The sequence below is a fragment of the Lepus europaeus genome, chromosome 10 (assembly GCF_033115175.1).
Source record: "Lepus europaeus isolate LE1 chromosome 10, mLepTim1.pri, whole genome shotgun sequence".
NCBI lineage: Eukaryota > Metazoa > Chordata > Mammalia > Lagomorpha > Leporidae > Lepus > Lepus europaeus.
The window spans coordinates 103,242,125-103,269,178 of NC_084836.1; the positions used below are offsets into that span (position 1 = coordinate 103,242,125).

General features: G+C 46.7%; 1 protein-coding gene across 1 annotated transcript in view; it reads right to left on the reverse strand.

Annotated features, from left to right (window-relative positions):
* Nucleotides 1–5,249: 5,249 nt before the first annotated feature.
* Nucleotides 5,250–27,054, reverse strand: part of NFS1 (NFS1 cysteine desulfurase) — a 35,225-nt gene continuing 13,420 nt past the window's right edge. Inside the window, exons 6-13 of the mRNA XM_062204121.1 lie at nt 17,038–17,131; nt 16,186–16,320; nt 11,351–11,508; nt 10,888–10,993; nt 10,726–10,807; nt 10,168–10,251; nt 8,712–8,801; nt 5,250–5,896 (exon numbers count right to left, since the gene is read on the reverse strand). Coding sequence (XP_062060105.1) covers nt 5,833–5,896; nt 8,712–8,801; nt 10,168–10,251; nt 10,726–10,807; nt 10,888–10,993; nt 11,351–11,508; nt 16,186–16,320; nt 17,038–17,131 — 813 coding nt within the window. The 3' untranslated portion in view covers nt 5,250–5,832. The remainder of the gene's footprint in view (nt 5,897–8,711; nt 8,802–10,167; nt 10,252–10,725; nt 10,808–10,887; nt 10,994–11,350; nt 11,509–16,185; nt 16,321–17,037; nt 17,132–27,054) is intronic.

Genomic DNA, 27,054 nt, shown 5'->3' on the forward strand with positions numbered 1-27,054 from the left:
GGGACGAAGTGGCTGACGTCACGGGGCGGGGCAGCGCAAGCGCACGGAGGCTTTCGCGCGCTCTCCCGGAAGTTGCCGGTGTTTGGCGTGAGTAGGGTATACAGTTGGTGCTTGCGACCTTAGGTGCGTGACGCTGCGCAGTGGCTACAAGTGTGCCACTCAGCCCGTTACTGTAGTATTTTATGCAGATTGCTTCACTTCTTGAGTCTCTACGAAAGGCGGGAAACAGTGTCTGGCTTGAGCTGTTTGGGATATTAAATGGACCAGAAACTGGTGTTTGCTTCTATTGATAATGTCAAGTGAAAACCTGATTGTCTTTTCCCTGCCGCCACTTATGACGCCAGCGACCCATATCAGGGAGCATGTTCGCGTCCCTGCGGTTCTGTTTCCTCTCCAGCTGCCTGCTGGGAAGGCAGCAGAAGATGGCGCAAGTATCTGGGCCCCTGCCACCCACGTGGGAGACCAGGATGGATTAGCCTGGCCTAGGCCGGCTGTTGTGGCCATTTGGGGAGTGAACCAGCAGACAGAAGATCTCTTCCTCCTAGGCCCCAGTGCCATCGCTGTTTTTCAAAAAAAAAATACATCTTTTCAAAAATGCAGATGGGGTAGGCATTTAACATAGTGGTTAAGATGCCACTCAGGATGCACGCATTCCAAATAGTAGTACCTGGGTACAAGTCCTGGCTCTGCTTCCAATTCCAGCATCTTTCTAATGTGCACTATGAGGCAGCAGGTGACCGATGACTCAAGTATTTGGGTCCCTGCCACCCGCCTAAGAGAACCGGACTGAGCTGTGAGCCCTTCAGTTTGGACCAGCCTTGGCCGTTGTGCCCATTTGGGAGATGAATCAACAGATGGAAGATCTCCTTCTCCCATCCTTCTTTCAAATAAACAAATAAATCTTTAAAAATGCATTAAATCCTGGAAGACTACCAACTGTGCACAGCTGCACTTTATTTATTTTTACTTATTTATTTGAAAAGCAGAGGGACAGAGGAGAGAGTTTCCATCTACTGGTTCCTGGAACTCCATCAGGCTGCCATGATGATGACAGGGTCCAGAAGTACTTGGACCATTGTCGGCAGCCTTCCCAGGAAGGTTAAAAGGAAGCTGGATCTGAAGCAGGGTAGCTGGGACTCAAACCGGCACTTGGCTATGGGATGTGGGTTTCCTGAGCTGCAGTGCCGCAATGCCCACCCCAGATAGCTGTAATTTAGTATTATTTCATTGTTAAGGGAAAAAAAACACAAAACTCTACCTATTCCCAAGCCTCTTAGGTCCTACTTTCCTTCCCCAGACTATTACCCCTCCCTATTATATCCCATTCCGTGATAAACTGTCCCATCATTGAACACGCAGTCCAAGTCAGAAAGTCAGGAAACAACTGTCAAAATCAGGGCCTAAGTTCTCAAAACTCCAGCATGCTTTTAGGAAGGCAACTCAACACACCAAAGATGGCAAATTAAAAACAAACATCACACTTTTTTTTTTAAAGATTTATTTATTTATTCGAAAGTCAGTTACACAGAAGAGAGGCAGAGAGAGAGAGGTCTTCCCTCCGATGGTTCACTCCCCAAATGGGCCCCAACGGCTGGAACTGTGCCGATCCAAAGCCAGGAGCTTCTTCCAGGTCTCCCACATGGGTGCAGGGGCCCAAGGACTTGGGCCATCTTCTACTGTTTTCCCAGGCCATAGCAGAGAGCTGGATGGGAAGTGGAGCAGCCAGGTCTTGAACCTGCTCCCATACGGGATGCCAGCACTTCAGGCCAGGGTGTTAACCTGCTGAGCGACAGCACCCATCCCAACAGATCACACTTTTTTTTTTTTTTTTTTTTTTTTTTACAGGCAGAGTGGGTAGTGAGAGAGAGACAGAGAGAAGGGTCTTCCTTTTTGCCATTGGTTCACCCTCCAATGGCCGCTGCAGCCGGCACATCGTGCTGATCCGAAGCCAGGAGCCAGGTGCTTCTCCTGGTCTCCCATGCGGGTGCAGGGCCCAAGGACTTGGGCCATCCTCCACTGCCTTCCCGGGCCATAGCAGAGAGCTGGCCTGGAAGAGGGGCAACCGGGATAGAATCCGGTGCCCCAACCGGGACTAGAACCCAGGGTGCCGGCGCCGCAAGGCGGAGGATTAGCCTGTTAAGCCACGGCGCCGGCCCAGATCACACTTTTAAACCAAATCTAGGAGCCAATGCTGTGGTGTAGTAGGTTAAGACTCCATCTGCGGCACCGGGTCAATTTCCAGCCGCTGCACTTCTTTTTTTTTTTTTCCTCCAAGATTTATTTACTGGAAAGGCAGTTACAGAGAAGAGAGGCAGAGAGAGAGAGATAACCACATCAGCTGGAGATGGGCTGATCTGAAGCCAGGAGCCAGGAGCCTCTTCTAGGTCTCCCACGAAGGTGCAGGGACCCAAGGACTTGGGCCATCTTCCACTGCTTTCCCAGGCCATAGCAGAGAGCTGGATCCGAAGTGGAGCAACCAGCAACCGGGACTTGATCTGGTGCCAGCACTGCAGGCCATGGCTTCACCCGCTATGCCACAGTGCCAGCCCCTGCTCGACTTCTAATCCAGCTCCCTGCTGATAACCTGGGAAAGCAGTGGAAGATGGCCCAAGGGCTTGGGACCCTTCTTCCATGTGGCAGACTTGGAAGAGGCTCCTGGGTTCAGATCAGCCCATTGTGGCCATTTGGGGAGTGAAGCAGTAGATGGAAGACCTCTCTGGCCGGCCCCGTGGCTCAACAGGCTAATCCTCTGCCTTGCGGCGCCAGCACACTGGAGTCTAGTCCCGGTTGCCCCTCGTCCAGGCCAGCTCTCTGCTGTGGCCAGGGAGTGCAGTGGAGGATGGCCCAAGTGCTTGGGCCCTGCACCCCATGGGAGACCAGGAGAAGCACCTGGCTCCTGTCTTCGGAGTGGCACGGTGCGCCGGCTGCAGTGCACCGGCTGTGGTGGCCATTGGAGGGTGAACCAACGGCAAAGGAAGACCTTTGTCTCTCTCTCTCACTGTCCACTCTGCCTGTCAAAAAAAAAGAAAAAAGAAAAGAAAAAAGGAAGACCTCTGTCTCCTCCTCTCCGTAATGCAGTCTCTCAAATAAAGAAATCTTTTCAAAAGTAAATAAGTCAAACCTATACTTTATATATTGCTTGTAGCTATAAGTTAAAAACAAAACTTACTGGGACCTGCACTGCAATGCTGTAGGTTAAAGTTCCAGCCTAAAGTGCCAGCATCCCATATAGGTGCCAGTTCAAGTCCCAGCTGCTCCACTTCCAATCCAGCTCCTTGCTACTGTGCCTGGGAAAGCAATGGAGGATAGCTCAAGTGCATGGGCCTCCGCACCCACGTGGGAGACCCAGAAGAAGCTCTTGACACCTGGCTTCTGTTTGGCTCAGCTCCAACCGTTGCAGCCATTTGGGGAGTAAACCAATGGATGGAAGACCTCTCTCTCTCTCTCTGTGTGTGTGTGTGTCTCTCTAACTCTTTCAAATAAGTAAAATAAATCTTTTTTTTTTTTTTTTAAAGATTCATATGTTCATTTGAAAGGCAGAGTTACAGAGAGGCAGAGTCAGAGAGAGAGAGAAAGACAGGTCTTCTATCCACTGGTTCACTCCCCAAATGGTTGCAACTGCCGGAGCTGGGCCAATCAAAAGCCAGGAGCCAGGATCTTATTCTGGGTCTCCCACGCAGGTGCAGGGGCCCAAGGACTTGGGCCATCTTCCACTGCTTTCCCAGGCCATAGCAGAGAGCTGGATCTGAAGTGGAGCAGCTGGGACTTGAACTGGCACTCATATGGGATATCGGCACTGCAGACCACAGCAAAGGCCCCTAAAATAAACCTTTAAGAAATAAAAACGGCCGGCGCCGCGGCTCAATAGGCTAATCCTCCGCCTTGCGGCGTCAGCACACCGGATTCTAGTCCTGGTTGGGGCGCAGGATTCTGTCCCAGTTGCCCCTCTTCCAGGCAACTCCTGCTATGGCCCAGGAGTGCAGTGGAGGATGGCCCAAGTGCTTGGGCCCTGTACCCGCATGGGAGACCAGGAGAAGCACCTGGCTCCTGCCATCGGATCAGCGCGGTGTGCCGGCCCCAGAGCGCCGGCCATTGGAGGGTGAACCAACGGCAAAGGAAGACCTTTCTCTCTGTCTCTCTTTCTCTCACTGTGCACTCTGCCTGTCAAAAAAAAAAAAAAAAAAAAGAAAAAAGAAAAAAGAAACAAAAACAAAACAAACGAGCAAAAAAAACCTACCAAATACAATGTGGTGTCAAATTGGGTCCTAGAACAGAAAAAGGACTTTCCTTTCAGATATCTGAAAATCTAAAGTTCAGATAATACGAATGTACCAGAATTAATTTCTTAAGTTTTGATAATTATATCATGGTTTTTATGATTTCAAAATTTAAGGAAATTGCTAATACTTAACACTGTACTATCTGTGCAACTTCTCTATAAATCCAAAATTACTTAAAAATTTTAAAAGGTTTTATTTAAAAAAAGAAAAGCCTGAGGTGGGCTTTTGGCACATCATTAAGTCACCATTTGGGACACCCCTATGCCATATCAGAGTACCTGAGATAGAGTCCCACCTCTTCTCTTAATACTTTTTTCTCCATAGCAGTTATCACAATCTAACAGCCTCCATTTGTTTACTCATTTTCCTGTTGTTCCACTAGAGTGACAGCTCAATGGAGAAGAGTGTCCTTTCAGGTTCTATTAATCAGTGTGCTTCCAATACTTAGAATAATGTCTGGCTCTTGGAGGTATTCAGGTAGCTTTTTTAAAAAAAAAAAAAAAGATTTATTTATTTATTTGAAAGTCAGAGTTACACACAGAGAGGAGAGGCAGAGAAAGAGAGAGAGAGGTCTTCCATCCACTGGTTCACTCCCCAATTGGCTTCAATGGCTGGAGTTGCACGGTTCCGAAGCCAGGAGCCAGGAGCTTCTTCTGGGTTCCCGGTTTCCCACACTGATGCAGGGGCCCAAGGACTTGGGCCATCTTCTACTGCTTTCCCAGGCCATAGCAGAGAGCTGGATTGGAAGTGGAGCAGCTGGGACAGAACTGGCACCCATATGGGATGCCGGCACTGCAGGCGGCAGCTTTACCCACTATGCCTCTAGCGCCTGGCACAGATAACTGTTGAATGAAGAGATACGCAAACCACCTGAGTCATCTGTGGAGCCCAAATGGAAGGGCAGTCTCCACAGTTTCCCACTGCAGCTTCCCCTTTCTCCCTCAGCTTCTCAGAGAGTTAGAGTGCAAATCAGAGAAAGGGAGTTTATTTCTCCAGTTTTCAAATTAACAAATATTAAGGAAAGAAACATAAATTATTAGAATAATGGGGTAGAATCATAAAGATATTTCTAGCTCCACTGGGTCAAAAGCAAATGAGGAGGATGAGAACAGAAAGGAGAGAAGCCATCTAACGAGTCTACTGTTTGGTCTACAGTCAGTGTGGAGATACATCCTTAGGAGCTATGAAAGATTAAATTGAAGTTGATTCTTCTTGTTGTTGGAGCCAGTCCAGCTGAGCAGCAGAGAGGGAGAACTGATATGTCCATAGAACAGAAGGGTCCCTAAACAAAAACCCTTTTCTGGTTGCTCTTGCTTTCCCCACCAGGACTCAGACGTGTCCAGAAGCAATATCACAGAGAATGTCTCTACTGCCTCAGAATAATGTCCAAGGGAAAAACAGCTTCCCTGTGTTCTGTCCTGGAGGCAGGCTGAAGTCAACATCCCGATGAGGTTTGACCATGAGACACCAACTGGGTATAACAAGGTTCCTGGCTGTGTGAGGGTCAGTGAGACAGGAGGGGCCAGGCCAGTACAAAGTCAGGCCCATTCTTCTAGTGTTGGGTCCACTTGATGCTCTTGAGGTCAATGCCATCCTGCACCATCTCCCAGAGAGGGCTGTCAAAGAGAAGAGGCATGGAATGAGTGAGGACTTAGAACAGAAACCAGACAACACTGGCTCCAGGGCCCTGATCAATACCTCATCTCCTTATCTGTCTCTTGCATTGGTAGCCCCCAACATGGGTGGTTAATAAGTCTTTTCCAGCTACTTATCTGTCCTTGTCAGCCCTAGCCTCTCTCCAACTGCCAATAAAAAATAATAAGGTGCCCCCAACTCAAAAGCAATGGGACCCTCAGCCAGTGTGCATCCGGCATAGTCATATTCTTGTCACGTCATAGTCATATTCTGATCCCACTTGTGGGATGCTATGGATCAGTCTCCCATGGGAGAATCAACACTCATGGGACATGTACAAGCAACAAGTGTCAAAATCTCTGCTAATGCCCACCACATATGGCTCACATGTTAGCAGTTGTTTCTGGGGTTTGCTCTAATTCCCAGTCAGAGCAAAGCCTAGGCCTGTACCATATAGGTATGCAGTACCTTACACAATTCTTGCCAGCTGGATCTCCCCAGAGTTAAACTGTGCTTCCAACATCCCTGGCTCCAACCTAAAAGGACCTCCTGAGTCTTAGGCCTGAGCATCCCCTCTCACACAAGAACTGCTACTGAGAAATCCCTGCTAAGCTCCAATCCCCTTCAGCATGGAAGTTCTGGATAATGTTCCCAAACAAGATTAGCTCAGTGTGCTATGAGTGTGAGATATTGTGGCTTGGATTTCCCCAGTTAATTTTCTTCTATTTGATTTAATTTTTAAAAAAAATTTAAAAGAATTATTTATTTATTTGAAAAGCAGAATTACAGAGAGGCAGAGGCGCAAAGAGAAAGAGAAAGAGAGAGAGAGAGAGAGAGATCCTCCATTTGCTGGTTTACTCCCCAAATGGCTGCAACAGCTGGAGCTGGGCTGATCCAAAGCTAGGAGCCAGAAGCGTCTTCCGGGTATCCCTTGTGGGTGCAGGGGCCCAAACACTTGGATCATTCTCCACTGCTTTCCTAGGCCATAGCAGAGAGCTAGATGGGAAGTGGAGCAGCTGGGACTCGAACCAGCTCCCATATGGGATGCCAGCACTGCAGGTGGTGGCTTTACCAGCTAAGCCACAGCACTGGCCCCTGATTTAATTCTGTTCTTGGATCATCCTTCTCCTTTATAGTATGTATTCCCAACATGCCTGTGTGAGACTTTCCATGACCCCTTAAAGTTAGCCATCTCCTTCCTGAGCCATCTCTTTAGAGGTCACATGATTATAGTTTAACAAAATAAGGCACTGGCTGCGGGCTAATCCCACAACAGTGAATTCAGTTTGTAAAGGGTCAGCAGGAATGGGGTACAATCATGCAGCCACACAGACAGGCAGAACAAAGCTTTCCAGCAGAATGGTCAGTAGAAATGTCTTCTGACTGTACTGGGGAGCACCAGAAAATTAGGACAAAGAAGGCTGAGAAAGCCATAGATACTTAAGTAATACAGTAGACCCCAGGAAGGAAACTGGGAGACATTAAGGTCTGGGAGATGGCAAAGGGAAGTAGGCTGTATACCTGAACCTCTTCATTCTACCAACTAGGTGAAAAGACTCTTCAAAATTGAACAAAGACAGAGCCACACTCTGAAAATATGCAGGCCTCTGAGTTCCCAGAAGGAAGATGAACTGTATGGCTGCTAGAAGAAGCTCTGGTGGCAGCTCACTGGTCAAGGATCTCTTGACCTTTACAAAGAAAACTCTGAGTGGGTCTTAACATTTTGAGAATATGATGGGAACTATAGACTTTGAAGGAAAGTGCACACTTATGTAACACTTATAACTTGAGGATACTATGTACCTCCTGAAGCCAGCCACAGAACCCAAATTAAGAACCCCTATCTTGGCCGGCACCGCGGCTCACTAGGCTAATCCTCCGCCTTGCGGTGCCGGCACACCGGGTTCTAGTCCCGGTCGGGGCGCCAGATTCTGTCCCGGTTGCCCCTCTTCCAGGCCAGCTCTCTGCTGTGGCCAGGGAGTGCATTGGAGGATGGCCCAAGTGTTTGGGCCCTGCACCCCATGGGAGACCAGGAGAAGCACCTGGCTCCTGCCATCGGATCAGCGCGGTGCGCCCGCCACAGCGCACCGGCTGTGGCGGTGATTGGAGGGTGAACCAACGGCAAAAGGAAGACCTTTCTCTCTATCTCTCTTTCTCTCACTATCCACTCACTCTGCCTGTAAAAAAAAAAAAAAAAAGAACCCCTATCTTAAATGAGTTTTCCTATACTTAGTATATAAATCACGAATTTCATATTGATATGACTGCAAGATGCTTTAATACTATCTATAACACTAGTGGAAAATACTATCTACATTTGTGTAGTCCTTTATTTTTTAATGACACATTCTCATATTCTGAAAACAAGCAGCCAAAGAGATCCACTTGATTGCTTTGTGGAATCTCTAAATCCTAAAACCGAAGTACTGTCAAATTTTTGTTTCTGGCAGTGTGAACAGAGAACCTAAGGAAGAGAAGAGACAAGACTGTAGTTTCTTCCAGAGAGTCTCTGATAGGGGCCTGTGCTGTGGTGTAGTGGGGCAGGCCTCCACTGTGGCACTGGCATCCCACGTCTGAGTGCTGGTTCTGCTCCGCTTCCGAACCAGTTCCTTGCTATTGCATGTGGGAAGGCAGAGGAGTGTGAGACCCAGATGGGATACTAGGCTCCTGGCTTCGGCCTGGCCATTCGGGTGAATGGAAGATCTCTGTCTCTTCCTCTCCCTGTGTGTGGGACTCTGCCTTTCAAATACAGTAAATAAATCTTCAAGAAAGAGGTTTTGATACACAAGGGCATACCTCATTTCTCGAAGTCGCTTCACGTGATGAATACACTTCTCTACCGTGAAATCCACTTCCTCCTCTGTAGTGAAGCGGCCAATGCCAAACCTGAAAAAAACACCGAAGAGCTCTGTGTCAGCTAGGTTCGCTCAGCAAACACGCGCTGAGGATCTATGACACAAAGGCACAGAGAGAACCTGGTCCTTCCCCTGTATGTCAGAGTTTCTCAGAATATGGGCTAGGGGCCATCCACGTTAGAATCACCCGAGAGGAAGTCTCCTACTCCTCCTCCTGACCTAGTGAACCAGAATCCTCAAGCGTGGCAATTGTGTTCACAGTGCTGCATTTGCCTCACTGAGCCCCAACCCAAGAAGTAGGAGGGGAAAAAAAGAGGTCTCTTGACCATGGGTTGTGCAAAGTAGATGCCCACAAATCTACCTGTAGTGCAGCACCCAGGGAGCAAGTAGCAACAAAAGCCTGGCAGAAGAGTGAGCCCTCCACTGGAAGGGTTAAGAAAGATCATCTTTACAGGCCTGGTGCTGAGGCACTCCATGAACGTGGACATTGTCAGAGGTGCAGGAACTTTGGATTTGCAAACACTCCCCTTCCCCTAAAGCAAGACACTGCTCAGGACTTCAGCACTTCCAGAGCGCAGCTACTGGTGTTTGGCAGGATGCAGTGAGGCTTGTTTAGCTGGCCTTCTTCAAGACACCAGCCTGTGTGCTTTCCATGCCAAACATGTAAAAATTATGCCAAAAGACATCCAGGTAGTATGCTGAATATGTGCTTAAGAATCCACTAATGGCGCCAGCACTGTGGCACAGAGGGCAAAGCTGCCTGCCTCCCATGATGCTCGCATCCTATATGGGTGCTGGTTCAAGGCCCAGCTGCTCCACTTCAAATCCAGCTCCCTGTCATTGCGCCTGGGAAAGCAGCAGAGGATGGCCCAAGTCACCCACAAACGAGATGCAAGAAAAGTTCCTGGTTCCTGGGAAGACCTCTCTTTCTCTCTCTCTGCCTCTGCCTTTCTGTAACTCTGCCTTTCACATAAATAAATAAATCTTAAAAAAAAAAAAAAAAAAAAAAGAAGAGAGGGGCTAGAACTGTAGTATAGTAAGTTAAGCCTCAGCCTGTGGTGCCAGCATCCAGGTTCACATCCCAGCTGCTCCTCTTCCGATCCAGCTCCCTGCTATGGCCTGGGATAGCAGCAGAAGATGGCCTTGGGCCCCTGCACCCACGTGGGAGACCTAGAAGAAGCTTCTGACTCTTGGCTTTGGATCGGTTCAGCTCCGGCCGTTGTGGCCATCTGGGGAGTGAACCAGTGGATGGAAGATCTCTCTCTTTCTCTCTGTCTGTAATTCTGCCTCTCAAATAAATAATCTTAAAAAAAAACAAAATCAAGAAGAGATAATGAGAATAGGACTGAGACTTACAAGGGACGTCACTTACAGACATTGCAGCTCCACTCCCTCACCTGACAGAAGAGTGTGCTAAATCCTCATCAGTGCCAATCGCTCTCAGGACGTAAGAGGGCTCCAGCGAGGCGGAGGTGCAGGCACTAAGGAGAGAGACACACGTCTTGCTTAGCTTATCATCAGCATCTGCTTCTAGACACAAACCTCTAGGCTTTCTCCCTTGCTCATCCTGGAGTCATAGCACAGAGACAAAGTCCATTCTCGGAGAGTTACAGGGGCCGACGTTGCCCTGCACAAGCTGGGAAGTGAATCTGGCTACTCCAGCCCCTGTGATGCATAACCTCCTTGAGCAAGTACACTGCCAAAGTGTGAACCAGCAGCTAAACCCTTGGAGGCCTTTTAAACAGTTCAGTTCTGGAGAAGTGCAGAACTGCTAGTGTAACCCTAGGACAGACACATACTTGCACATTCCCAGGAGTCATAAAAGGTACAAAAATTCTGCAGGAAGCCTTCCCAGAATGGTAAACATCACTTGTGCCCAGTTCCCACTGTGAAGTTAATAACCAGCATTGCACTTAGAAGCCATGCTTAGAAGTCCATTTAGTGATCCAACTCACCTCCCTGAGGATAAGGCGACATCTTTAAGTGCCATGAGCAGACTCTCCCCTTCCACATATGCAAAGGAAAGGTTGATACAGCCTACGGGGAAGAAACACCATGAGACAGGTCTCAGAGTCCCAGCTTATCCCAGAAGAGGGATAGAAAGTGCATGTTCATACCAGGGTAATGCTGCTCAGGGTCACCATTCATCACCACATCTGGAAGGCTCTTCATTATCTTCTGCGTCAGCCGCTCTGCTAACTTTGAAATCCGCTCATGGTCGTACTAAGTAGCAGGCAAGGAAGGCTAAGCCCAGTGGCCCCCAGGCAGCTCAGAAACAGTTTGAGGGACCCTTCTCCACCCACAATTGACCACACATGAGGACCATCTACCATCCATATACCCAAGGGGACCACTGTGTCACCAGAACTAAGCATGGCACCTGGTTAGTGAAAGGTACTCAGTACTGAGCACAGCTATTAGCTACTAAAGGGGCATGGAATTGGAGCAAGGTGCCAGAGAGCATTAGGACAAAAGAGGGTTTTCGTCAACTTCCTCTTCAGGCAGAGAGCTGGTTCAGTCGTCCCAGGACCCGTCTAAAGAAGAAAGCCAGCACAGGGGAGGGAAGTGCTCTCCCCATACCTCCATCTCTTGCTGGGCCACCTCACACGCAGCCCCCATCCCCACCACCAGGGGTGTGGGCACTGTCCCAGACCGCAGACCCCGCTCCTGACCGCCTCCACTCTGCAGGGCCTCCACGCGCACACGGGGCCGGCGGCGGATGTAGATGGCACCAACCCCTGTGAAACAAGTTTGTTATAAAAAAGATAAAAAGAGAGAACACAGATGAAACAAAATATCATTTTCCAAAGGTGTCAACAAATTATTTCAACTTTTCTGTAAGCTTGTAATTTTTCTAAATAAAAATAACTTGAGGAAAAAGAATAGCAATAAAAGCACAATTTACACTTCTTTTAGATTTTTATATTTTGTTTATTTAAAAGGCAGAGTTAGAGAGAGATATATATATATAGAGAGAGAGACAGAGATATTCCATCCCCCGGTTCATTCCCCAAATGGCTGCAATAGCTATGGTTGGGCCAGGCTGAAGCCAGGAGCTTCTTCTGGGTTTCCTACATGGGGGCAGGTGCCCAAGGCATACCCCATATGGTATGCCAGCACTGCAGGCAGTGAGTTTAACTGGTTGCACTACAGTACCAGTTTGTAAACTTTTTAATTATGTATGTATTTATTTGAAAGGCAAAGAGACCTTCCATCTGTTGGTTCACTCCCCAATACCAAAGCCAGGAGCCTAGAACCCAATCCAGGGTCTCCCATGTACTTGGCAGCTACAGAAGTAATTCAGCCGTCATCACTGCCTCCTGGGGCATGCAGTAGCAGGAAGGCAGAAACAGAAGTAGAGCCAAAACTTGAAGCCAGGCGCTTCGGTAAGGGGTGTGGGCCTCCCAATCAGCATCTTAATGTTGACAGAGTACAGAGCAAGTGGGAAAGACAGACAGATCTTCCATCTATTCATTCACTCCCTAAATGGCACAACAGCCACGGCTGGGCCAGGCTGAAGCCAGGAGCCTGGAACTCCATCCTGGTCTCCTACACGGGTAGAAGGGGCGTAAGTATATCAGCCATCTTCTGCTGCCTTCCCAGGTGCACTAGGAGGGAGCTGGACCAGAAGTGGAACAGCTGGGACTCTGACCTGGGATTCTACATCACTGGCTTAACTCACTGCACCACAACACAGGCGACTTTAAATATCCAAGTGAGTTCATCCTTAAAGACGGAAATAATGTTGCATAATTTGGAAAAAGATATATATTTTATTTATAATCCAAAATTGGTATCAAATAATTTATGAAACTAGCTTTTTTTTTTTTTCCAGATTTCCCAGCAAATACCACTTTCACTTGTTTTGATCGTTTCATTGTCTCACAAGAAAACTCGTTCCTTTTTGAACTGGCCAAAAAGGTGGGGTATATGAAAGCTGAATGCTGGATACTAGCAGTTAACTGCTGATGTTATTCTCACTATGATTAAACCATTTTAGGGCCGGCGCCATGGCTTAACAGGCTAATCCTCCACCTTGTGGCGCCGGCACACGGGGTTCTAGTCCTGGTTGGGGCGCCGGATCCTATCCTGGTTGCCCCTCTTCCAGGCCAGCTCTCTGCTATGGCCCAGGAAGGCAGTGGAGTATGGCCCAAGTCCTTGGGCCCTGCACCCGCATGGGAGACCAGGAGAAGCACCTGGCTCCTGGCTTTGGATTAGCACGATGCGCCGGCCACAGCGGCCATTGGAGGGTGAACCAACGGCAAAAAAGAAGACCTTTCTCTCTGTCTCTATCAACTCTGCCTGTCAAAAAAAAAAAAAAAAAAAAAAAAAAACATTTTAGATGTAGGAAAGACAGTTTGACTGTCTGTAAACTTCTTATTCTTTAGTACATATGGATGTTAAGGTCTTCTATTGCAGTTGCCTTATGTAAGTGGGGTGTTGTGAATTATTTGCTTGGCATGGTTTATTACAGTATTCTGAACTTTTCAGCAGCATGGTAACTCTCCCTATATGGTAAGCAGGCTATTGACACAACACTTTTTCTAACCTCAAATAATTGCACTGTATCTTTGTAAAGCCAACAGGAAAGATCTTGGCCAATATGACATAATATTACCCATTCCAAACACTTGGCTAGGGAGGACAGAGTCACAGCATAGCAGGTTAAAATGCTGCCTGTGGCACGGGCATCCCATTTTGAAGTATTGGTTCAAGTCTTGGCTTGAAGCAATTCTGATCCATTTCTGCTTCATTTCTGATCTGGCTCCATGCTAATGTGCCTGGGAAGGCAGCAGAAGATAAGAAGATAAGAGGGGGCTGATGCTGTGGCGCAGTAGGTTAATCTTCTGCCTATAGCGCCGGCATTCCATATGGGCCACAGCTGCTCCTCTTCCAATCCAGCTCTCTGCAATGGCCTGGGAAAGCAGTAGAAGATGGCCCAAATGCTTGGGCTCCTACACGCCCGTGGGAGACCCAGAGGAAGCTCCTGGTTCCTGGCTTTGGATCAACCCAATTCTGGCAGTTGCAGCCATTTGGGGAGTGAACCAGCAGATGGAAGACCTCTCTGTCTCTTGCTCTCACTGTCTGTAACTCTACCTTTCAAATAAATAAATAAAATCTTTAAAGGAAAAAAAAAAAAAAAAAAAAAGAAAGAAAGAAGACAAGACAAGTACTTGGGCCCTTGTACCCATGTGGGAGACCCAGTGGAGTTCCTGGTTCTTGGCTTTGGCCTGGCCTAACCCCAGCCACTGAAGCCTTTTGTGGAGTGAACCAGCAGATGGAAGATTCTCTCTCTCTCTCTCTCTCTCTGTAATTGCCTTTCAAGTTAATAAATACATAAATAAACTTTTAAGAAAAAAAGGAGGCCAGCGCCGTGGCTCAACAGGCTAATCCTTCGCCTTGAAGCGCCGGCACACGGGGTTCTAGTCCCGGTTGGGGCACTGGATTCTGTCCCGGTTGCCCCTCTTCCAGGCCAGCTCTCTGCTGTGGCCCGGGAGTGCAGTGGAGGATGGCCCAAGTGCTTGGGCCCTGCACCCCATGGGAGACCAGGAGAAGCACCTGGCTCCCAGCTTCAGATGAGCACGGTTTGCCGGCCGCGGCGGCCATTGGAGGGTGAACCAACGGTAAAGGAAGTCCTTTCTCTCTGTCTCTCTCTTTCTCACTGTCCACTCTGCCTGTCAAAAAAAAAAAAAAGAAAGAAAGAAAAAGAAAAAAGGAAACCTCTGTAGACAGTCAAGGGCACAAAGAGAATTTGGGAAGTGAACCAGTAGATGGATGGAAGATCTTTCTGTCTCTCTTTCCCTTCCTGCATTTTACATAAATAAAGATAAATAAATAATAGTTTCTTATGCATATACAAAATGACATAACAGCATAAAGACTGGAAACAAGTTAGATAGCCATCATCAGGGGAATGGCCAAATAAATTATGTTTTGTCCAAAAAATTAAATACCAAGCAGGTGTATAAAGAATGAAGAGTGGCTGGCATTGTGGTATAGCAGGTTAAGCAGTGGCCTGCAATGCCAGCAATATACATGGGCACTGGTTCAAATCCCAACTGTTCTACTTCCAATCAGTTCCCTGCTACTGTGCCTAGGAAAGCAGCAGAAGATGATCCAAGTACTGGGGACCCTGCACCCATGTGAGAGACCCAGAAGAAGATCCTGGCTCCTGGTTTCAGCCTGGACCAGTCCCAGCCACTGCAGCCGTTTGGGGAGGGAACTAGTATATAGAGGATCTCTTTTCTTTGCCTCTCTCTATCACTCTGCCTTTCAAATAAACACAGAAATATTGAAAAAAATAAAAATAGATGCATCTATGAAAAAGCTAATAAAGGCAACATTTTAATTAAATGAAGAAAGACACCATCTTCAATACTTCTAAGAGCTAGTCCACCATCTCCCACAGGGTATGACACATCTTGCAGACACAGACATCATTGAAAAAAAAAAAAGCCCTTACCCCAGATAGGGAGAAGTCAATTTTTATATGGCTACTTCCACAGAGGACAATAATCTCTCCCTAGTGGTTCAGAAGAAGAGGCAGACCTCAACCTTGCAAACATTCCTAGGCCAACAGGACCACAGGGAGCAGTCAGGAATCCTAAGAGACCAACAGGAGCACAGACTCCTAAGTCTGCTAGGAACAAACACCAAGAGATGTTAATGGCCATACGATCTGCCACTAAGCTAACGCAAGACCATGGAATGAAGGACTCAAAGGCTGTTCCTTTGAACATCATATTAGGGCAGACAAGATACCTGGACCTAGCTAACTAAATTTGATTTGACAAAACTTCTTGTTCCTCAACACGATTGATATCTACATGACTTCTGAGGATTTTCTAGTATGGAGCCAGGAAGAATGTCCTGTATAAATACATAATAATTGCTGGGGCTTTTGAATAGGTGAGTGTTTTTTGGCTATTGCTAAGTGACACTTCATTTTGCAAGGTACTATGAAAGTACAACTTCTTCTAAAAGCAATGATAGTGGGGCCAGCATTGTGGTGTAGCAGGTAAAGCTGCCTCCTGGGATGCTGGCATCCCTCATAGGCACCAGTTTGAGAGCTGTCTACTCCACTTCTGATCCATCTCCCTGCTGATACTCCTGGGAAAGCAGCAGAAGATGGCCCAGGTCCTTGGGCCCCTGTATCCATGTGGGAGACTGGATGAATCTCCTGGCTCCTGGATTTGGTCTGACCCAGCCCTGCCCGGTGCAGCCATTTGGGGAATGAACCAGCAGATGAAAGATCTGTCTCTCCCTCTCTCCATAACTTTGACCTTCAAATAAATAAATAAATCTTTTTTTTTTTTTTTTTAAAGACAATGATATCCCAAAATGACTCTAAGGAACATCTGTCAGAGGATTTTTTGGGAGCTACAAAAAGGAGGAAGTACAGGAAGCACTGGTACCTTTGGGACCATAGATTTTGTGACCACTGATGCTCATGAGATCAATCTTCATGTCGTTGACATCAAGTGGGATTTTTCCAACAGCCTGGGCTGCATCGGTATGAAAATATACTTTTTTGGAACTGCAAATCCTCCCTAGGGAAACAACAAAGGGGAAGACTCATAGTACAATGTGGCCACATCACACAGCAGCAATCCTACAATACACCAAGAACTGTCTCTACTCACATTAAATGACCTCTGCCAATATCATGTACAGTAAGTCCCTTCCCTCATCCTTTTCTCTCTCCCCTACTTCCCTTCCACTCTACACCCCACTCCCTTTCTCTCTCTTCCCAGTGGAATAAAAAGATGAAAGACAAGGCACCAAATCAAAATACCCCTTGATGTGTTTTTTATTAAATTTTATTTTGCCCCTGATATTCTGTTATGTAAGACTCTTAGGACCTCATGAACACCAGCCTTTCAATATGCTGAATTACCTTTTAGATCCTTTTTGATTTAAAAGAAACAAGGGATTTTATTTATTTATTTATTTAGGCTAACATACCTAAAGAGATTATAGGGTAAGCTCTAAGCAGGGATAATAGAGACATGATCTAAATGGAAAAACATGAAAAGGAAAAAGGGCTGAGGATTTCTGCTGTTGTTGACAGCCACTGCAATAAAATGAAAAAACACATAGGGCTCAAATACTAACTGTGCCACTTACAATGTCCTCGAACAAGGTACATAAGGTCTTTCCCTTAACTTCCTTACTGTATTCTACAGTGTCACAGCTCCCAGTCTACCTGTGCTCCCTCACATGGACTCAGTATTTGGCAAGAATCAGGGGTAATCCATGATACTCACCTATCTCTGCAATAGGCTGCTTCACTCCAATTTCATTGTTCACAGTCATGACGGAGACCAGGCTGGTATCTGGCTGGATGGCGGCCTCTAGTTCCTAAGAATAAGGAGTTAGGAACTACAGAGTGCCAACAAAGTCCTCCCTAAGTGAGAATGTAGTCAAGCTTAGTCTTGAAAAGGGCCCTTTGTCAGTGTTGGGGAGCAACAGGTTAAGCCACCAAACGTGACGACAACATCTCCTATGAACACCATATTGAGGCCTGGGCTCCACTTAGGATCCAGCTCCCTGTTAATACACTTGGGAAGGCAACAGAGATAGTCCAAATATTTGTTTCCATACACCCCATGTGGGAGACCTAGATGGAGTTCCAAGTTCCTGACTATAGACTGGCCCAGCCCCAGCCATTGCAGCCATTTGGGGAGTGAACCAATGGATGGAAGATCTCTTTGGTAGCTTTGGGATCCGCATGGAGGAAAGGCCTATAGTTCCGGGAATGGAAAGTTCCTACCTGTACTTCCAGGGAAGAAAAGTCCTTGTCAAGGTCCTTGCGGTTGCCTAAAGGTCAACCAATGAGGATCAGACCTGCCTCAACCTTTAACCCCCATGCTCTGAATCTATAAAAGCAGCCCTCCCAATCTCTGAAGCGCGACTTCCCGGCCCCCAGCTCTGTTGGGACTGTGGAACCTCGCCCGGGAGCGGAACCCCAATAAAAGCCTGTGAATGAACTGATTCTGCCTAGGAAGATTTGTTATGCGCCCGGACACCTTGCACTCTTGTTCACTCCCTCTCTCTCCATAATTCTGCCTTTCAAATACTTAAAACAAATCTTTTTTAAAAAGGTTCCTTCATTATACATCTACCAGAATGATTAAAATAAAAATACTGACTGTTGGAACAAAGGTATAAGCCTCAGCCATTCTTGCTCATTGCCTAAAAGATAAACATTGGAATGCATTCCTTGTCCTTGAATCTCAGTTGGGTCTCCCACTCTGTTGCCTTCCTCCCCACCCTGCATTCTTTTCTGGGTTCCCAAGGCCCCAGCCAGTTCCAGGAATTCCCCTCTGCCTGCAGCTCAGGTACCCCCACCCCCATCCCTAGCCCTCCTAAAGTATAAAAAGGCCCGGCCCTGGGGGGTGGGGCCTTCTGCCACATGTCCTATCTTGTGTATGCTGGCAGTTGGTCATCCACCTCCTTGAATTTATTTTCTCTGAATAAATTTGGTCTGGCCGTAACTTTGTATACTGACTCCTCTCTATTGTGCACCTCCTTTTCTGACAACATGAAGTGCTAATAAAGATGCAGAGAATTTGGATTGTTTATACATTGCTGGTGGGAATCTAAGATAGTCCAGCAGTTTTATACACTGCTGGTGGGAATCTAAGATAGTCCAGCAGTTTTTATTTATTATGAAACTAAACATGAAATAATCTTACAACCTAGTAATTCACTTTTAGTCATTTAACTCAGTGAAAAAAAATTAAATTCACACACAAAAAAACACCTAACTGTCCGAAGTACCTTTGCTAATAATTGTCAAACCTTAGGAACTACCTAGATGTCTGACAGGTGCATAGTTACAGATAACAGGGAGTAGACTCAGCACAAAGGAACAAACTGCTGCTACTTGTAACAAAGAATGAGTCTCAAAGACAATGCTAACTGACAAAGCCAATACCAGGAGGTATCTACCTTATGGACTCCATTTATATAATATTATGAAATGACAGACAAATTAGTGGTTTTACAAGAACAATGCAAAGGAACAATGGGATGATTAAATCACTTGTATTTTTTTTTTTTTTGGGCTATTTATTTATTTATTTGAAAGAGTTACACATAGAGAGAGAGGCAGAGAGAGATATCTTCCATCTGATGGTTCACTCCCCAATTGGCCGCAATGGCCAGAGTTGTGCCAATCCGATGCCAGGAGCTTCTTTCGGGTCTCCTGCGTGGGTGCAGGGGCCCAAGGACTTGGGCCATCTTCTACTGCTTTCCCAGGCCATAGCAGAGAGCTGGATTGGAAGGGGACCAGCTGGGACTAGAACCGGTGTCCATATCGGATGCCAGCACTTCAGGCCAGAGCGTTAACCTGCTTCACCACAGCACCGGCCCTGCTGCGCCACAGCACTGGCCCTTAAAAAGAAAACAGGTCTCCCACACTGGTGTAGGGGCCCAAGGATTTTGGCTATTGTCCATTGTCTTTCCAGACCATAGCAGAAAGCTGGGTAAGTGGAGCTGCTGGGACTGCAGCAGTACCCATATGGGATGCCAGCACTACAGGAGACGGCTTTACTCACTAAGCCACAGCACTGGCCCCAGTCATTTGTATCTTGACTATGGTGGTGGTTACACTAACTACATATGCATACACATGTGAGTACAAGTGAAACTGAATATATCAGAAAGATTGGCGGACTGTATCAGTGTCACTATCCTGGTTGTGATGGTGTACTCTGCACAAGGTATTATTGTGAGGAGTCAGATGGATTGATAGGCAGTCTGGAAATTGAGGGGGGAAAAATGTTCCCCCAAAAGTTATCCTCAGCAAGGCTGCCCACTCCTTGGGAGCTTCCAAAGCAAAGGAGTGGTGACTCCACCTTCCTGAGCTCACAGTTTATTGTGAAAACAAGATACTTATCCCACCCTTTGCATGGCTTTCTAGTTTTATCCAGAGCAAGCTAGACAGGATAAAGGATTGCAAATCAGGTCTTTTGATGGGTTTTGTCCCTAACCAGTAACTGAAGATCAATCTGATTGTCAGGTTGTTTTGTTTTTTCTTTTCAAAACTGTCCTTAAAAACTCCATTGCCATCAGCCCCCCTCCATGCAGCTCTGGCTGGAGCTCTTAGATTCTAGTAAAACTTGCTTTTAAATCTCTCTGCTTGTCTGCTTGGAGTTTCTTCTTCCATGCGAGACAAATGGAGGTAATAATATCTCCACCTTAATCTCATCCCTACCATTATTATTAAAGAAACTGGGAGGGCCAGGCTGTAGGTTAATCCTCCACGTGTGGCGCCTGCATCCCATATGGGTGCTGGTATGTGTCCCAGCTGCTCCTCTGGTGATCCAGCTAACAGCTTATGGCCTGAGAAAGCAGTGGAAGATAGCCCAAGTGAATGTACCCCTGTGCCTGTGTGAGAGACCCGAAGAAGGTCCTGGTTCCTGGCTTCAGACTGGCCCAGCTCCAGCTGTTGCAGCTATTTGGGTGTGAACCAGAGGATGGAAGACCTTTCTCTCTGTCTCTCCTTCTCACTGTCTGTAACTCCACCTCTTAAATAAATAAATAAAATCTTTTAAGGGGCGGTGCTGTGGCTGAGCAAGTAAAGCAGCTACCCGCAGTGCTGGCATCCCATAGGGCCCCAGTTCAAGTCCTAGCTGCTCCACTTCCTATCCAGCTCTCTGTTATGCCCTGGGAAAACAGCAGATGAACCAAGTCCTTGGGTCCCTGAACCTGAATGGGAGACCTGGAAGAAGCTCCTGGCTCCTGGCTTCGGATTGGCACAGCTCCGTCTGGTGCAGCCATCTAAGGAGTGAGCCAGAGGATGAAATCTTTCTCTCTTCCTAATAACTCTGCCTTTCAAAATAATTTTTTAAAGATTTATTTATTTATTTGAAAGTCAGAGTTACACCAAGAGAGAAGGAGAGGTAGAGAGAGAGAGAGGTCTTCCATCCATTCGTTCATTCCCAAATTGGCTGCAACGGCCGGAGCTGCGCTGATCCAAAGCCAGGAGCTTCTTCCAGATCTCCCACCTGGTGCAGGGGCCCATAGCAGGCTATAGCAGAGAGCAGCATGGGAAATGGAGCAGCTGGGACTCAACTGGCGCCCATATGGGATGCCAGCACTGCAGGAGGCAGCATTACCTACTATGCCATAGTGCTGGCCCCCAAAATAATCCAGTCTTTTTAAAAAATCTTAAAAAAAAAAAAAAAAAAAGGAAACTGGGCAAAGAGTAAATATGATCTCTCTGTATTGTCTCTTACAACTGCATATGGGCCGGCGCTGCAGCTCACTAGGCTAATCCTCTGCCTGTGGCTCCAGCACACCAGGTTCTAGTCCCGGTTGGGGCACCGGTTCTGTCCTGGTTGCTCCTCTTCCAGTCCAGCTCTCTGCTGTGGCCCAGGAGTGCAGTGGAGGATGGCCCAAGTGCTTGGGCCCTGCACCCGCATGGGAGACCAGGAGGAAGCACCTGGCTCCTAGCTTTGGATCGGCACAGCGCGCCAGCCGTGGCAGCCATTTGGGAGGTGAACCAACGGAAGGAAGACCTTTCTCTCTCTCTCTCAGTGTCTAACTATGCCTGTCAAAAAAAAAAAAAAAAAAAATCAAACGACTGCATATGAATCCATAATTAACTAAAACTACAAAGTTTGATGTAAAAAAAGAGAAGGGGAGCCTTTTTTTACCTTAGGGTATCAAAGTAAGCTACAAAAAATAGAATAAACCACACAGAACAGGTTTATTAAAAATAACCTGAAGGCAGGTACCACATCTGGCTGAAACATGAACCTTAAAAAAGAATTACTAATCAACCTTCCCATACACTGATCTAATGTAAGTGCTCAGTGTTAAGTTCTCTCTTGATTTTTTTCATAGCATTTAATTGTTTGTTTACATGTAAACCACTACCACCTCACTAGAATGTGAGCTCCCTGAGGCAGATAGATTAGGCCTGCCTTGTTCAATCCTTCCTGCCTAGTACCTGGCACTAAAGGCACAGTGGGAAGAGAAAAAAAGGCACTAGTATCCAGTGCCTGGTTCAAGTTCCAGCTGCTTTGCTTCTGATGTAGACGCTGGGAGGCTGCAGATGATGGCTCAAGTACATGGGTTCCTTCCTGGATTGAGTTCTGGCTCCTGGCTTTGGCCTTGCCCAGCCTTAGCTATTTCGGGCACATGGGGAGTGAATCAGAGAACGGAAGAGCTCTATCTCTTTGTTTCTGCCTTTCCAATAAAGTGAAAATAGGGGTGCTGCGGCTTAGTAAGCTAAGCTTCTGCCTGCGGCATCCCATATCTAGTCCTGGCTGCTCCACTTCCCTGCTAATGGCCTGGGAAAGCACCAGAGGAGGGAACCAAGGGCTTGGGCCCCTGCACCCATGTGGGAGACCCAGAAGACGCTCCTGGTCGTGGCTTCTGATTAGCCCAGCTCCAGCCATTGCGGCCACTTGGGGAGTGAACCAGCAGATGGAAGAACTCTCTCTTCCTCTATCTATAACTCTGCCTCTCAAATAAACAAATCTTTAAAAAAAAATTAAATGAAAATACGTTTTAAAAATTTAAAAATGAAACACACTAAGTTTATAATGAGAAAATACAATCTAGGAAATACATACTCTTGCATTCAAGAAACAATCTAGTAGACACATATAAACACACATAATACAGCACAGAAGTTGTTAGGTCGTCACAAAACACACCAAACACCAGAGTAAGGGAAAGAGTTTACTGGGGAAAACCCAGCAGTCTGGAGGGAAAGGGCGAAGAGGGAAAAAGAGAGAGAGCAGAGAGCAGAGAGATGAGAGGAGGAGAGGAGAGCAGAGCAGAGAGCGCAGAGAAGAGAGAGTGAGAGAGAGAGTGAGCAGGAGAGAAGAAAGCCACAGGTTCAGGAGCAGGTCCTTTTAAAACTTTGCCTGAGGGTGGGCAGGGAAGCAGGAGCAGGGAATCCCATTAGGATAGGGGTTGGGCAACAGCGGTGGGGCCATGTGGCTACCTGGCTTCCAAGCACTGGGGGTGGGGGGAGGCGGGGCTAGAGCCTAGGATGGTGTCAGGGTATAGATTGCGCCATAGATAAAACTGTGCTATTTTCCTAACAGAAGTCAAACCATTAAATGTTGAAATAATTTAGAGAAGGAAGAGATTAGAAGGGACTGGAATAGCCAAAGAAATTTCATGAGCGCTGGGACTTGACATAAACCTTTTTCTTCTTTCTTTTTAAATTAATTAATTTATTTGAAAGAGTTACACAGAGAGAAAGAGAAACAGTTCATCCACTAGGTCCATCCACTAGTTCACGCCAAAGTGGTTACAACAGGGGCGCGTGCTGTGGCATAACAGGTAAGGCCACTGCCTGCAGTGTTGGCATTCCATATGGGCGCCAGTTCAAGCTGTGGCTGCTCCACTTTAGATCCAGCTCTCTGCTATGGCTTGGGAAAGCAGTGGAAGATGGCCCAAGTCCTTGGGCCCCTGCACCCACATGGGAGACCCAAAAGAAGCTCCTGGCTTTGGATTGGCACAGCTCTGGCTATTGCAGCCAATTGGATAGTGAACTAGAGGATGGAAGACCTCTCTCTCTGTTTAAGTCTTTCAAATAAATAAATAAATAAATATTTTAAAAAATATATCACAACTGGGGCTGGGCCAGGCCAAAACAGGAGCCATGAGCTTCTTATGGGTTTTCTGTGTGGGTACAGGGAATCCAGTATTTGAATAATTTCCTGCTGCTTTCCCAGGCACATTGGTAGGGAGCTGGATCAGAAGTGAACAGCCATGAACTGAACTGGAACCTAAATGGGATGTTCCTGCTGCAGACTGTGGCTTTACCTGCTGCACCACAGCACCAGCCCCGACATAAACTTTTATTTTTGAAATTTTTACTTATTTTATTTACTTGAAAGGTAGAGACAGAGACAACTCCAAACTGCTGGTTCATTCCTAAAATATCTCCAAAGCCCAGGCAGGGCCAGGCCAAAGCTAAGAGCCAAGAATTCCTTCTGGGTGTTCCACATGGCAGGGAACCAAATATATGAGCCATCACCTATTACCTCCAAAGGAGGATGTTGGAATCAGAAGCAGAGCCAGGACTCAGAACCATTCACTGAGATATAGAATGTGGGCATCCCAGGTAGCAATCTACCCTCTATATCAAACACCTGTCCTAAAGAGATTAAGACAAGAAAGAAAAGATTAATAGTGGGTTAAAGCCCTGGCCTGCAGAGCCGGTAACTCATAAGGCCTCCTGCTAAGGCCCGACTGCTCCACTTCCGATCCAGCTCTCTGTTGTGGCCTGGGAAAGCAGTAGAAGATGGCCAAGTCCTTGGGCCTTTGCACCCAGTTGGGAGACCCAGAAGAAATCCTGGATCCTGGCTTTGGATCAGCTCAGCTCTGGCCATTGCAGCCAATTGGGGAGTGAACCAGCGAATGGAAGACCGCTCTCTCTGGCTCTACCTCTCTCTCTCTAACTCTTTCAAATAAATAAGAAATAAATCTTTAAAAAAGATTAATAGATCAATGAGGGGTGAGTGGCACTGTAGCATAGCAGGTTAAGCCACTGCCTACTGTGCCGGCAGCCCATATCTGCACTGGTTCAAGCCCTGGCTGCTCCACTTCTCATTCAACTTCCTGCTAAATGCACCTGGGAAAGCAGCAGAAGACAGATGAAGTGCTTGGGTCCCTGCATCCATATGGAGACAGAGATAAAGTTCCTGGCTCCTGGCTTCAGTCCAGCCCAGCCCTGGCTATTACAGCCATTTGGAGATTGAACCAGTGGATGAAGACTTTTCTCTGTCTCTGCCTCTCTCTCTGGCTGCTCCATTTCTGATTCAGCTCTTGGCTTTGGTGTGGGAAAGCAGTGGAAGATGATCCAAGTCCTTGGACCCCTGTACCTGCGTGTGAAGACCTGGAAGAAGCTCTTGGCTCCTGGTTTCAGATCAGCTCGGCTCTGGCCATTGCAGTCATTTGGGGAGTGAACCAGTGGAAAGAAGAACTTTCTCTCTCTCTGGCTATCCCTCTCTCTTTAATTCTGTCTTTCAAATAAATAAAATAAAATCTTTTTTATAAAAAAAAGACTGCCAGCTTCTAAAAAAAAATTAGAAAATTGGGCCGGCGCCCTGGCTCACTAGGCTAATCCTCTGCCTTGCGGCGCCAGCATATCGGGTTCTAGTCCCGGTCGGGGCACCGGATTCTGTCCCGGTTGTCCCTCTTCCAGTCCAGCTCTCTGCTGTGGCCCAGGAAGGCAGTGGAGGATGGCCCAAGTGCTTGGGCCCTGCACCCCATGGGAGACCAGGAGAAGCACCTGGATCCTGCCTTTGGATCAACGCAGTGCGCCAGGCGCGGCGGCCATTGGAGGGTGAACCAACGGCAAAGGAAGACCTTTCTCTCTCTCTCTCTCTCTCTCACTATCCACTCTGCCTGTCCAAAAAAAAAAAAAAAAAAAAAAAAAAAAAATTAATTAGAAAATTAAAAACTATAAAATTTTACAAAATAACAAAGATCATTAACAAAATACTAAGAAACCAAGTCCAGCAACATACAATAAGGATCATAAACTATTACTAAGAGGAACTGTATCCAGAATGTAAATCTATATAATATATATATAGAGAGAACAAAACCACATGACCACATCTGTGTATACACAAAATGGTAACAAAAAAATCTGACAAACTTTAATGATAAAAAACATTCAACAAACTAGGAACAGAATAAAGCTTCCTTAAGTAACTAAAGAACATCAACAAAGAATACAGCCAGCATTATACTTAATGGTGAAAATACTAAAAAGTTTTCACCAAAGATCAGGAATAAGACAAGGCCACTTGCTGTTGTTACTTCAATTCAACATTGTACTCCACGTTCTTGCCATGGCAATTAGGCAAGAGAGAGAAATAAAATGCATTTAGGTAGGCAATAAAGAAGTAGAACTATGTGCACACACACACACACATATACATGTATGTATGTATGAAATACTCTAGAGAATCAATAAGACTATTCGATGTAATAAATGAGCTCAAGAAAGTAACAGAATACATGCTCTACAAAAATCAGTTATATTTGTGCATACTAGCAATGAATAATCTAAAAAGAAAATTAAGAAAACGGCCGGCCCTGTGGTGCAGCAGGTTAACGCACTGGCCTGAAGCACCGGCATCCCATATGGGTACTGGTTCTAGTCCCAGCTGCTCCTCTTCCCATCCAGCTCTCTGCTATGGCCTGGGATACTGTTAAAATGGCAATATTCCCCAAACATTGTCTAGAGTCAATCCAATCTCTATCAAAATTCTAATGGCCTGGGGCCAGCTTCTATAGTATAGCAGGTAAATCTACCCCCTGCAGTGCCGGTATCCCATATGGACACCGGTTCCTGTCCTAGCTGCTCCTCTTCTGATCCAGCTTTCTGTTTATGGCCTGGGAAAGCAGCAAAGGATGGCCCAGGTGCTGGGCCCTTGCACCCATGTGAGAGACCCAGAAGAAGGTCCTGACTCCTGGCTTCAGATCGGCTCAGCTCCAGCCATTGGGGCCATCTAAAGAGTAAAACAGCAGATAGAAGACCTCTCTCTGTCTCTGTCTCTCTCTCACTGCCTCTGCCTCTTTGTAACTCTGCCTTCCAAATAAATAAATAAGTCTTAAAAAAAAAAATCCTAACTGCTTTTCTTACATTAAGTTGATTCTAAAATTCACATGAAGTTGCATGGGATTGTGAATACCCAAAATAATCTTGAATAGCAAAAACAAAGTTGGAGTATTCACACATCTGAATTTTAAAATTAACTATAGTTATCAAAACAGTGTGGTAGGGGCTGGCGCCATGGCGCAGTAGGTTAATCCTCTGCCTGCAGCGCCAGCATCCCATATGGGCACCGGGTTCTAGTCCCAGTTGCTCCTCTTCCAGTCCAGCTCTCTGCTGTGGCCCGGGAGGGCAGTGGAGGATGGCTCAAGTGCTCGGGCCCCTGCACCCGCATGGGAGACCCGGAAAAAGCACCTGGCTCCTGGCTTCAGATTGGCGCAGCACCAGCCATAGTGGCCATTTGGGGAGTGAACCATGGAAGGAAGACCTTTCTCTCTGTCTCTCTCTCTCACTGTCTAACTCTACCTGTCAAATAAAAAAGTAAAAAAAAAAAAAAAAAAAAAGGTGTGGTAATGGTATAGGTCAGACACATACATGAACTAAAGAGTCCAGAAATAAACCCACAAAGGAATGCTCAATTGATTTTCAACAATGTTACCAAAACTACTCATGGGGAAAATCAGTCTTTGTAATAAACACTATAGCAGGACAACTTCAGATACATGAAAAAGAAAGAAGTGAT